Source organism: Populus euphratica, unplaced genomic scaffold (assembly GCF_000495115.2).
Source record: "Populus euphratica unplaced genomic scaffold, PopEup_1.0 scaffold10.1, whole genome shotgun sequence".
In the NCBI taxonomy this organism is placed as follows: domain Eukaryota; kingdom Viridiplantae; phylum Streptophyta; class Magnoliopsida; order Malpighiales; family Salicaceae; genus Populus; species Populus euphratica.
This window is the reverse complement of record NW_011499856.1, coordinates 544,539-556,752: the sequence shown is the minus strand read 5'-3', so window position 1 is coordinate 556,752 and position 12,214 is coordinate 544,539. Positions and strand designations below refer to the sequence as shown.

Sequence of the window (12,214 nt, the reverse complement as noted above, 5' to 3'; positions counted from 1 at the left end):
ATATATTATTATTATTATTAGGGGAATTAGACGCCAAAAACTGGGGTCTGGCTAGAGGGTGTCATATCTAAGTTTATAATCATTAATATTATTTTTATTGTTGTTGTTGTTGCTGTTATTATTATTAATGTTTTAAAAAAATATTATTATTATTGAAGAATAACCATAAATTTAATTTTAATGGATAGAAAACTGTAAAAAAATATAGGTCAGATAAGTTTAATATTATTATTAATATTAAAAATATTATTATTTATATTAATAATATTATTATTGATATTATAATTAATACTATAAATATTACTTTTAAGTCGGATGTTACTGGCTCTTTAGTTTTATTTATAGATTTAACTCTCTTGAATATTAGTTTTTTTATATGTTTTTATGCAAAAAATTCTATCATGGGCCACCCATATTACTTTCATTCTATTTCATATCTTTCATGATCTTTTTATTTTTTATTTGCAATTTTGAATTGACAACTAAACTAGTAGCTAATAACATGGTATTTATATTTCTCTTAGTCTAAAAAACACTTATAAAAATGATGGAATCAAAAAAATATTCTTATAAGTATTTCATGGGTTTGAATCCTATTTCTTGCTAGTTGTACCTAGTTGTTAGGCTTAACTAGTAGTGAAAATTCACTTGAAAAAACAAGTATTTTGTGGAATAAAAAACTCATGTTTAAGTTATGAAAGCAAATATATGTAAAGGGAATTGTTGATTTGAGAAATGTTAAGTTTTTTTTTTGTTTTTTTTAATGATCTAAGATATTTATAGATATTAATCATTTTGGCTTATCTTAATCATGAAAAATAATATTAGAATTAATTAGTGAAAATATTAATATTTATCATCAGGTAGTGTCTAATATTATTATTAATTTCGATGATGAAAAAGACATATAAATGGCATAGAAAATAATTCAAAATAGCTCGTGTTTGTATCGTTGAACATTGAATAAAATATATGGTGCCCGCATGAAATTTTTATACTTGCAAAAAATGTCATAAAATATAAGTGTGATATGTAGTTTATTTAGACCGGGCTTAAATAACATGGGTGCCATTGTTTGGGCCTCGACCCAAACAGCGTTAAGGCAACAAAGGTTGCCGTTTAGGCTTTACAAGCTTTGTGTACCATCAAAAGGTATGGTTGGCTTTGAATATTTGTCTAAGTTCAGGATTCCCTCTGTTAGTATAAGTTATTAGATGTGGCCTGTGCCTCACCATAGAAACCATCACAAAAAACTTATGGTATAATGTCACAAGCTTGTTTTAAAGAATAAAAAAAAATCTATAACTTAGATTATAAAACTAGATATATTAAATAAGTCAGTTTTATTTTAATTAGAGAATAAAAAAGAGATAATAATAATAAATATACTAAATAAAGAAAATTTGGATACAATAACCTAGGGGAAAAAATTAAAAAGAAGAAAAAAACTTTTTTCGAGATGCAACTCAATTGTTAGCTGAATATGTACAAAATGATGAAATGAGATAAAAATAAATAAAAAATTTAGCATAAATCCACTCAAGCTAGTACAACAAACTTGTAATCCAATTAATTAAGGTTGAGCTGATATGGATAAACCCGTCAAACTTTTGATCTAGATCATGAGATACAACTTTTGATCTAAATCATGAGATACAACGTTTATTTTTTTTAAATAATAAAATTGAAAAAATAAAATAAAAAAATATTTCAACTTGTGCTAGCTTCCTAAATCCGTGATCTAGGCTAGTAGACTAGAAGCATCCCATATAGATAAATAACGAAGCCCAATTATTATGAACCAACTAAATATTAAAGGATAAACTTAGAAAAATAAAAAATTAAATCACACAAAAGGACTAAAAGAAACAAAAAAAAGCTATTAAAGTAATGATGATTAAAATTGAAACACAAATATATCAAAGGACACCTATAAGTTTTTTATATTAAGTGTTGCACATGTGCGACGTTACAACGATTATCTACGTAGATCGGGATTGTCAGAATGATATGGGTGGAAATGACAAGGAGTTCTTGTCTTTTATCAGTAGAAAAAAAAAAGAATTAGAGTCATTTTTTAATATTTTAGTCACTAAAATTCCTAATTAGTCTAAGAATATGAGTAAGGGGATTGATTATGTAAATAGAAGATATTAATACTTTAAATATACCTTATATAAAATAAGCTACATTATTTATTTGTTTGATGTAAACTAATGTAATGTTGTGTTTTTTAATTATCTGTCTATCTAGGGTTATGTCAAATAAGTCAGTTTTTATTTTTCAAACATGTTGGAAATTCATGTAATAAATTTTTTTAAACATGCCAAAGTATTTTAGATTTTTTCAAAGAAATGTGCTTAAATAACTTTAGGTTTTTAGTCACATGTAAGAATTTTGTTTTTATTTTTTATTTTTTAGGCAAAAACCTATTTTTCTTTGTAATAAAATTATTAAAATAGACTTAAATGGTATTTGCTAAACACACCTTTAAAGAAAAAAAATCTTTAACAAAAACATGACAAACCAAAAAGGTCTTAACTCTTTTGCCTAATTTTTTCCCAACCAGGTTGATTTTAAAATTTTAGTTTGACCATAAATCAAATAAAAAATTATAGTTTGACCCAAAACAAACAAAAAACAAAGCCAAATACAAAAAACATATTAAACATAAAAAAACACACAAAAAGACTGAAAAATTCTTGAACCAAATAGATAGAAAAAACACACACGAAGAACACTAAAATCCAACCCAGTAATGCTGGTTCCAAATTAGACCAGATATGATCAAAACAAAGGCATATATATATTGAAAATCATATAAGGACTAATAATCTAACATCCATTTACTTCGATTATCACTTAAATGTCATGATTTTATCAAAATAAGTTTTGGTTTAAAACTAAAATTTTAAGATTAAATTCCATTAAAAAATCTTGTTATTAATACAAATGAACCCTAGATTATTTACTGATCAAGCTATATTTTACTTTAGTTTATTTTTTTTATTATTATTGCTATGTCATGTTATCATAATTTTAAAACTTAATCTGGCTTGGGTTTAAGAAAAAACTAACTAGGAATTGAATATGACAAAATCCGATCGACCCTAGTAAACCCAAATGAGACTTGAGTGTTTATAAATATATATATATAAAAGTAAAACATCATTATTTTAGCTTTTTATTGTCAAACCATTTGCAATATAAAGGCAAAAAACCTAAACTCTTTAACCTACAAAGCCATATCAATTGCTAAAAAAAATAGAGAAATTTAAGCCACACATAAAAAACTTGCAAGTCACACCAAGTTTTATAAATAAATAAAGTAAAAAGATAAGCTAGTTATTGTCTATTTTCCTTTAGCTTCTTCTCATGTCTTAAAATCTTCTCAACATGCAATAGAGAAAGAGATGCATGCTAGGTTATGGTGGTAGATGTCGTGGGTTGGTGGATGGATACATTTGCAGTGCAAGGAGAGTTTGTTAAGTAGTTATTTAAAGGGTGATTAAATCTTGTGGTGATGATGGTAATTTATTTTTTATTGGTGTAAACATGGGTGCATGTGTGAATTAAAGGCTTTCATGGTGAAAATTGAAGCATGTCAACAAAGGAAGGATTTTGAGGGTGAAAAGTAAAAAAGACTAAAAAGAAAATGGAAAAATGAGTTTGTTGTGTTTATCATAATGGTTGTATATTAGAGAGATTAAGACATTAATACATGTTAGTCAAGTATGAATTTTGAGGATGAAGGATAAGAGAGAAAGAAAATTGGAACTTTTTAAGTAGTGTGGTGGTTTTATGGATAGTGGTCATCAGTTTAACTCAGGTGATAGGGCATAGGGGAGGGGATTAGAGGTGGTGTTTATTATTAGTGGACAACTTTTGGAGTTTTATTAGAAAAATAATAACAACTTTTCTTTTAAAAAAAATTATATTCTTGGATTTTATACATGAAGCTACATCCAAAAGATTTAAAGCTAGTGAAATTTTTTTTTAATAAACTCAAACCAATCCATTTAACTTATGATTCAATATTATATTAGTTCGAGTTTTAAAACTTTATATATTATAAAATAATACATATAAAGCTAATTTTATAGAGATTTTATAATAAAACACTACTTATGGAAAGTAAAAGTCACTTTCGGATAAATTTTTTAATTTAAAAAACTCAGTAAATTTATAATTTTTTTTTTAAAAAGCTTTCATTATACCTTTGTTTATACACATAAATGTTTTCAATATATTAAATGATAAAAGAGGTAAATCCATATGCTAAATGCTGGGCCAGCATTGGTCCGCCCCAGGACGAAACCTGTAACCACATGATTTGACCTTCTTCCAATCAGCTCACAGTCCAAACCAAACCTAATTTCCGGGTCAATCACAAAGCCGCGTCGGCTTAATTGAAAATAAAAAAATAAAAAATAAAACAAGACCATTCTTTGTTTGCGCTCCAAGTGTTTTTTTTTTTAAATAAGAAAATAAGTGCAATATAATAAAATAAAAAAGAGTATAAATAAAAAAAAAAGAAAAGTCCACTATTCTTTCTTTATTTTCTTTTTCTTTCATTTTTTTTTATGTAGCAGCAGTTCTTCAGCTTTTACCAATTCAATTCAAGAATTGAATTATCTTTTGCTATAACTTTGAAAAATAAACACAATAATGCGTTCTTGATTTCCTTTCCTTTCCCATTTTTTGGTTATTAATTTTGTAGAGTTATATTCTGAAAGCTCCTCAGATTCAACCAAATCAAATAAAATGGCAGCATCATCGCTTGGACAGACCACCGAGATCAACTGGGACAAGTAATTCCCTTCTCTCTTCTCCTTCACTCATTTATATTATCATGGATTTATCATATTGTCTTTTTATCTTGTTTTTTGAACCGGAAAATGAAGATCCTTGTACGCTTGGTTTTTATGATTATTTCTTGGAAAAGTAGAAATTTTGACTCGGGTAACAGTAATTACATCAAAATGGTTGATGGGTTTCTTAATTTATTTGTTTTGGTTGTTGTTTTAAATATATTGTAAATGGATACTTTGGAATAGACAGATCCACATGAGGTTTTTGCTTCATTCGCTTAAGCACCAATATTTATTCATGTTTTTGCATCAGTAGTGTATTTATTATGGATGATTTAAGGAATCCAAGAAACCAGCTTGATGAGCGTGGTTTCTGTTTTTATTTTTGAAACGAATTGTAAGGTCACTTGAATGTCTTTCCTTTTCTTTTTCTTTAATTGGGTTTAGGAGCGTTTGTGATTATAATGAATATTTTCGTGATGGGAAATACAAGACTTGAGAAGGTTGTTGTTGGTTTTTTTTTTTTTTTTTTTTTTACGTTATATCTCATTTGAATCCTAAATTTGCATCGTCACTGGCTTATTTTCGCTACCTGTTATCTTGCAGGCTCGATAAGACTAAGTTTTATGTTGCAGGAGCCGGTGTATTTACTGGGGTGACAGTGGCACTGTATCCCATGTCTGTAATAAAAACTAGACTTCAGGTTGCTACGAAGGATACTGTTGAGAAAAGTGCATCTTCTGTTATTAGAGGGATACTGAAAACAGATGGGGTTCCTGGTCTCTATAGAGGATTTGGTACTGTCGTCACTGGTGCAATTCCTACCAGAATCATCTTTCTTACCGCATTGGAGACCACAAAAGCAGCTGCTTTTAAGATGGTTGAGCCATTTAAATTCTCTGAACCTTCACAAGCAGCCTTAGCAAATGGTATTGCCGGCATGTCAGCATCACTTTGTTCTCAAGCTGTCTTTGTTCCCATTGATGTGGTATGTGATTCTTGTTCTTTTTAGTATTTATCCCATTGTAAGAATGAAAAAAAAAAAAGAAGCATCCAAGTGACTTTTATTTATCTAATCATTGAGGTTTGCATTTTACGTAGTCGCCGAGGTTTGAATTTTATGTTCTGTAGGAGACAACTTAAAATTTTAAACTAGGATGTAATTCAAATGTGTCACGGGTCTGATTAAAACCCATTAAGTGAAGTGTTTGTCATATTATCAGATGAACTCTGGTGCACAAAATTTATGAGTACTTCATAATAGGTTTTGCATTCAACATCTGCAACATGCTTAACAAATCCTCTACTTTCTTTTCCTTTTCCCCGAGAAAAAAAAGGTAACAAAAATGCTGAATTTCTTTGTAGTGGTTCTGTTCAGATTAGCCAAAAGTTGATGGTACAAGGATATTCTGGCCATGAGAAGTATAATGGGGGTCTGGATGTTGCACGCAAGATTATAAGGACTGATGGCATCAGAGGATTTTACAGGGGGTTTGGTCTATCAGTCATGACTTATTCACCATCTAGTGCTGTATGGTGGGCGAGTTATGGTTCAAGCCAACGCGTCATCTGGAGGTGAGACATGAGACATGAGATGACATTGCTTATTTTTCCATTTATTTCAACATTTATAAAGAGCTCAATCAATTTAATCTCCTGGGTGAAATAGTTATTGAACATTTTTCTGTCCTTTATTCGAGAGATAATGATGTGCCTTTAGAATTTTTGTTTGGGGAATTAGGATATGGATTGAACTGAAGTCATTATTCCTTATAACATATTTGAGTTGTCACAATCATCAATGACCTCCACTACCCTGAGGAGGGTTTCTCAGTTGCAGTGAAAAGTCTCTAGTAGTTAGTTGACTTTAAATGAGGCGTAGGCATCCTGATAATGGTTATAGATAGACAGGAAGCATTGTTAGGTTAGGAATGGAGTTGATTGTATAATGGTTGCTCAGTATTGGGTTTGGAGCACACCAAGTGGCTATGCTGCATGCATGCAAGTATGAAAGTAAGAACAGACTGTTTCAGGGTTCTAAAGGTTGAATGGCTGTAATCAAATCATGTTTATGAACTTGTGCATTGTCAACTTTTTCCAATGAAATTGCATGATCTAATTTCCCAGTGATATATCATCTGATTCTTTTGGGCAGGCTTTTAGGCCAGGGTACTGACCGTGAGGGAGCTGCTCCTAGTGAGTCAACTATAATGCTAGTTCAGGCAACCGGAGGAATTATTGCGGGAGCTACAGCTTCCTGCATCACAACCCCTCTGGATACAATTAAGACTCGCTTACAGGTATTCTACCTACTCGAAGCTGAACCTTTGTATTGTTTTAAGGGTACACACAACCTGTAAGCCAGTGCCTATTTAACCTTCCTAGAAGAATAACCAAAGCATCACAGTGAGTTTTAGCTTCAAATACTCGACCAAACATAAAGACATGGAGCTTTAGTTTCCAGCTGGATGGTTTGGCAGTTGGCTATGCAATTTCATGTTTAATATTTTCTCCATAGCTTGCTGAATTGAATATTTATCTGCCGTCTTTCTCATCTCCATGACCCTCATTTTTTTCATATTTCCTTGTACTTTTAGTACATCCACTTGCAAATATATATATATATATATATATATATTTTGCAATAGATGAGAATTTTTATTTGTTACCAGTTCCACTTGTGCTATGGGATCCATTTTTCTTTATAACCCTTTTCTACTTTTGGGAAGTTTACATCCTTGCTTTAATTTTAACTTGGTAGAAAATATCATAAAAAATATTGCTCATATGATTGCTCCTCAAATAAATGCTAAAGTCTTTTTCTGAAAATGTGCTGTGGTAAAAAGAAAATTTGGAGGCCATTCCTTTGTGCAATGATAAAGTTTTGAGCTTGGGCTAATAGCCACAAGGTTGCCTCTGAATTCTCCATCCTCTGAACTAAATGAGGATTTCTTCTTCTTCTTTTTCTTTCTAAATATATTTCAATTCAGCTCACTTGGTTGGTTTTAGTTTTAATTTTTTTTTCCAGTTCTGCTTTCTGTATTGGGTTTACGTTTCTTCAGAATCCTTGCCTATTTTTGGGAACTCACTGCCTTGTTTTACTTTAACTTGATGGAAAAACATCATTAAAAATAGAAATATTGCTCATATAAATGCTCCTGAAATAAATGCTGAATTATTTTTTGAAAAAGTCAAGTGAAAAAAGTAAATTTGGAGGCCATTGCTTGGTGCAATGATAAATTTTTGGGCTTAGGCTTACAACTACAAGGTTTTTTTTTCCTTCTGAATTTTCCATCCTGCAATCTGAATTTAATGGGGATTTTCTTGCAATCCAACCTTAAAAGAAGCTTGTATCTTGTATGTTTGTAGTTCATTTTTTTTTAATTATGGTTTCTCCTAACTTTGTGGTTTTTATTCTTTAGGTGATGAGTCTTGAAAGAAGAAGCTCTGCAAGACAAGTTGTTAAAAGCTTGATTAAGGATGATGGTTGGACAGGCTTCTACAGAGGGTTGGGTCCTAGATTTTTCAGCATGTCCGCATGGGGAACCACAATGATATTGGCTTATGAATATTTGAGTATGGGTTCCTTCTCTTTTACCAATTTGTTTTTTTAGAAAATGATATTACTAATTTGAGAATCTTAACATTGCTACTTTGTGATTTTGGGGCTTCAAAGAACAATGTGGTTTGCAAGTCCCTGACTGCATTTCAGAATCTACCTCTTATTTTCCTCCTTGTCCGATTAGTGCCTTTTGGAACCCCCTAAACCTTGTATCTGCACTCTTTTTTTTTTTTTTCACCTGTTAATTGCTTTTTGGAATCCATTTGATTTGACATAATTTGAACTGGAAGAATGAAATGGGTTTACCTTCATTTTTTCTGTTTTAATGTGACTGAGAGCCTTGTTTTTTAAAATGTATTGTCACTCATTTAGATACTGACTAACTAGAATTTGCAGTCAGATTAACATACAGTATTCATTCATTCCATTAAGCCTTAATTGACTGAATGAATAAAATGATTTTTATTATATGTTTTGCCTGTGGTCCTCTACTACTTGGATGCTGAACTGGAGCATTGGAGGTTCCCACATTGCTCCATTGCTATATTTGAGCAACTCTGAATCATGAAACTGGTCAATAGGTGTCTATAAGTTGTACAAAGATTTTACTATAGAAACTATTCAAGTAAAATTTTGGTGCAATCAGTGTTCTATATACATGAACCAATTTCAGGCTTCACTGCACTACCTCAGATACTGTCAAAATATGCTTGTTGGAATTTGGAAGCTTAGATCATCGGTTAAAATGTCTAGTGTTGGTGCTTCATGAAATGATGTTACCTTTTCTCTTTCTGAACATTATTTCCAGATTGGAAATTCATGTAATTAGTTCAAATCCTAAAAGATGAATGGTGGCTTAGAATGCTGTGAAAAAATCATTCCCTTATTCATTTTTCAAATTAGAAAAGACATAACTTTTTGCTTGAACTTTTAGAATATAAAAAATCATACTTTTATATCTAGACACTTTCCATCTATGATCTTTAAATCTGAAGACATATCATCTGGTTTAATGAAAGTGCTATTAACATACCAAACTTTATTAGATTGTTGTTGTCCACTTAGGAAGAAATAAAGTACTTGTCCTCCTTTATTGTTTTCAATAACACAATCAGCTTCATAGTTTTCTATGTTGTCTTTTTACTAGCAGTACCTTTGGAATGTCTGGGATTTCTGTCTTTTGCATCCATACCAGCACTCTTTTACTTAGTGTCCACCTCTTTTTCAAATTCGTGAGTTGGAGGAGAGAATGTAAAATATAGCCTTTTGTTTTCTGGTTTTTGGCTGGGAATTTTATTTAAAATTTGACACATAACTGTTTTATATATAAGCATATCGATTTTTTTGTTTACTAATCGACGAGGAATTCCACTCACAAGTAATATCTGTACATTTTTTCTCATGTTTGGTTAAGGCTAGGAAAGTGAAACAAAAATCATGTTATGCTGCATAAAAAGGTAATGTAAGTGACTGGTTTCACCATCACCGGTAAAGTGCTTTAATGACTGGAATAGCCTTTGGGCTAAATAATGCTTAGATCCGTTAAAATCATGTATGTAATGACTGGCTATGGCTGAAGTTTTTGCATTTTTTTAAATAAATTCTTTGATGTCCAAAGTACACTTATTATGGGCTTGAGGAAGTATTAATTTATAGTTAACATCTGGCTTTCCTCATGTTTTTGCTTATTTATTGAAGTCACAAAGTTCTTTGTTCATCTATGGTGACACCTGTGTAGTTTAAAGTAAGGGAATATCAGAGTACACAGTTATTATAGCATCATTTTGAGATACTTTTTTAGGGATTGAGATTTTTATTGGCTGAGAGCTATAAGGTACTTGGATGGTCAGCCAACAATTTACTGATATTTGACCGAAGCCTCTCCTGTTTTTGAAACTTCAATGGTAATGACCATAGTTCATTTTTCAAGGCTTTGATTATATAAATTTTTTTAGTTAGTCTTATATAGGACCTACTATCTACGATCAGACCACATGTCAACTTGACAATGTTTATTCTTGCTGGTATTATTATTTTGCTTGTTGATTGCATTTGTTTTTCTATGCAAGATGTTTTTCAAGCAATTGCTATCTATTTGTATGTCTGCAATATGCTAAGTTTGAGAATTCCTTTCTTTTCTCCATTCAGAGCGGTTGTGTGCAAAGGATGAATAGATGTGAACCTGCTATTGATCAATGGTAGAGATTTGATTCTGAAGGTGGCTTGATCAAGTTATCTTTGGAGATGGCTTTTTTACACATGCAGAAGAATTTTTTCTTGTATTCCCAACCATGATACAATATTGTTGGTCTAGCCTTTGGCATTACCACCACTGAGGAGCGAACCTCCTATTGAATCTGGATTAGTTACAGAATTTTTAAGACTTTCTAATCCGCCTGAGATTCTAAGCACCGATTCTTTTACTCTTCCTAGGAACGCAAGGTTAGGATAAATGAGTCAGTTAAATGCTCCACTGGTATATCCATTTTTCATTTTGCATAGCTAGTGTATTCTTGTAGCAAAATATTTTATTCGTTGCAATTATATTGTGATTTTTCCATTTTGAACTGAGAAATTTTAGTGTAGTATCTGAAGACCACAGAGTTGCGAGCTTTGGCAGAAACAGTTGTATACCTGAATGAAATCTCTTTTCAATAATAAGGTTTGATTACTCTTTGGAACTCATTCCAATACATGATTCCCTAGTTACATGCAAAAGTTGCAGGTTGTTCAAAAAGGTGGTTGTTTTGGTTTCGGTGATTCAAGCACTCATTACTGCAATATCAGCAATGAGAAAAAGCAACTACTGAAAATTGCTCTTAATGGTGAAAGCATTATACATCAGGCTTCCTCGGAGTGAAAGCTAGACAAAGATGCTTTTGTTTAGTGAAGGTGTTATTTGCAGCAGTTCGCATGCCGTGCATCTGCTTGCATAATTCTTACTGGCTAATTAGATGGTGATGTTGGATTGTGTTGCAGCAAACAGTTCTTGTGCTGGGATTCTGAAGAATCGCGGTGAGATTTTTGTACTTAATGCCAGAAGGTAATGCATATCATCCATATTGATATGTTCGTCTCATTTCAGGGAGCAATGAACATAAATGGATAATCCCAGCTTGCATAATTAGATGGTGATGTTGGATTGTGTTGCAGCAAACAGTTCTTGTGCTGGGATTTTGAAGAATCGCAGTGTGATTTTTGTACTTAATGTCAGAAGGTAGTGCATATCATCCATATTGATATATTCGTCTTATTTCACGGAGCAATGAACACGAGTGGATAATGAGATTTGGGATTCATTCTTGGAAATGTTCTCACGTTTTGGGTCGAAAGATTGAAACAATCTGCACATTTTCTTCTCCTCTTGTTTCATTGGAGTGAAACTAACTACAACATTATTAAGATGTGTTGAAGAATGTAATAGTGGTTGTGGTTTAAAATATTTTTTTGTTTAGAAATATATAAAAATAATATATATTTTTTATTTTTTTAAAATTATTTTAGATATAAATATATCAAAATATCTAAAAATATATAAAAAATAATTTGAAGTATTTTTTTTTTTAAATTTCATGGAACGCAGTTTGAGTTGTGTTTTTAACAAAGCCTATACAAAACTAAAAATACAAGTTTTCATGCTATTTATTTTCTCACATGTTATTGTAGATGGACTACAAAAGTTTTTATTTTTTAATTTGGTTTTTGGTAATTTAGTTTTAATTAAAAACCAATTAATTTTTTTTTTATTTTTATGAAAAAGTGATTGAAGGAAGAGGGATCTAAATGAAAAAGGTGTAAAATATGGTGGTGTACTTTAAGTTTTGAAAATGATGCACTTTGG

At 31.0% G+C, this 12,214-nt stretch overlaps 1 protein-coding gene across 1 annotated transcript; it reads left to right on the top strand.

Annotated features, from left to right (window-relative positions):
- Positions 1–4,529: 4,529 nt before the first annotated feature.
- On the top strand, positions 4,530–11,442 carry LOC105123248 (solute carrier family 25 member 44-like). The gene is made up of 6 exons (XM_011022761.1): positions 4,530–4,811; positions 5,418–5,799; positions 6,190–6,386; positions 6,967–7,111; positions 8,234–8,387; positions 10,522–11,442. The coding sequence occupies exons 1-6, from the start codon at positions 4,765–4,767 to the stop codon at positions 10,545–10,547; spliced, it is 951 nt and encodes a 316-aa protein (XP_011021063.1). The 5' UTR covers positions 4,530–4,764; the 3' UTR covers positions 10,548–11,442.
- The last annotated feature ends 772 nt before the right edge of the window (positions 11,443–12,214 follow it).

Bases quoted from the DNA above. Each gene is read 5' to 3' on its own strand.
- LOC105123248 (XM_011022761.1), top strand. From the start codon at position 4,765: ATGGCAGCATCATCGCTTGGACAGACCACCGAGATCAACTGGGACAA. The intron at 5,800-6,189 runs GTATGTGATTCT...GGTTCTGTTCAG, and splicing joins TCTTTGTTCCCATTGATGTG to ATTAGCCAAAAGTTGATGGT. The intron at 7,112-8,233 runs GTATTCTACCTA...TTTATTCTTTAG, and splicing joins CAATTAAGACTCGCTTACAG to GTGATGAGTCTTGAAAGAAG.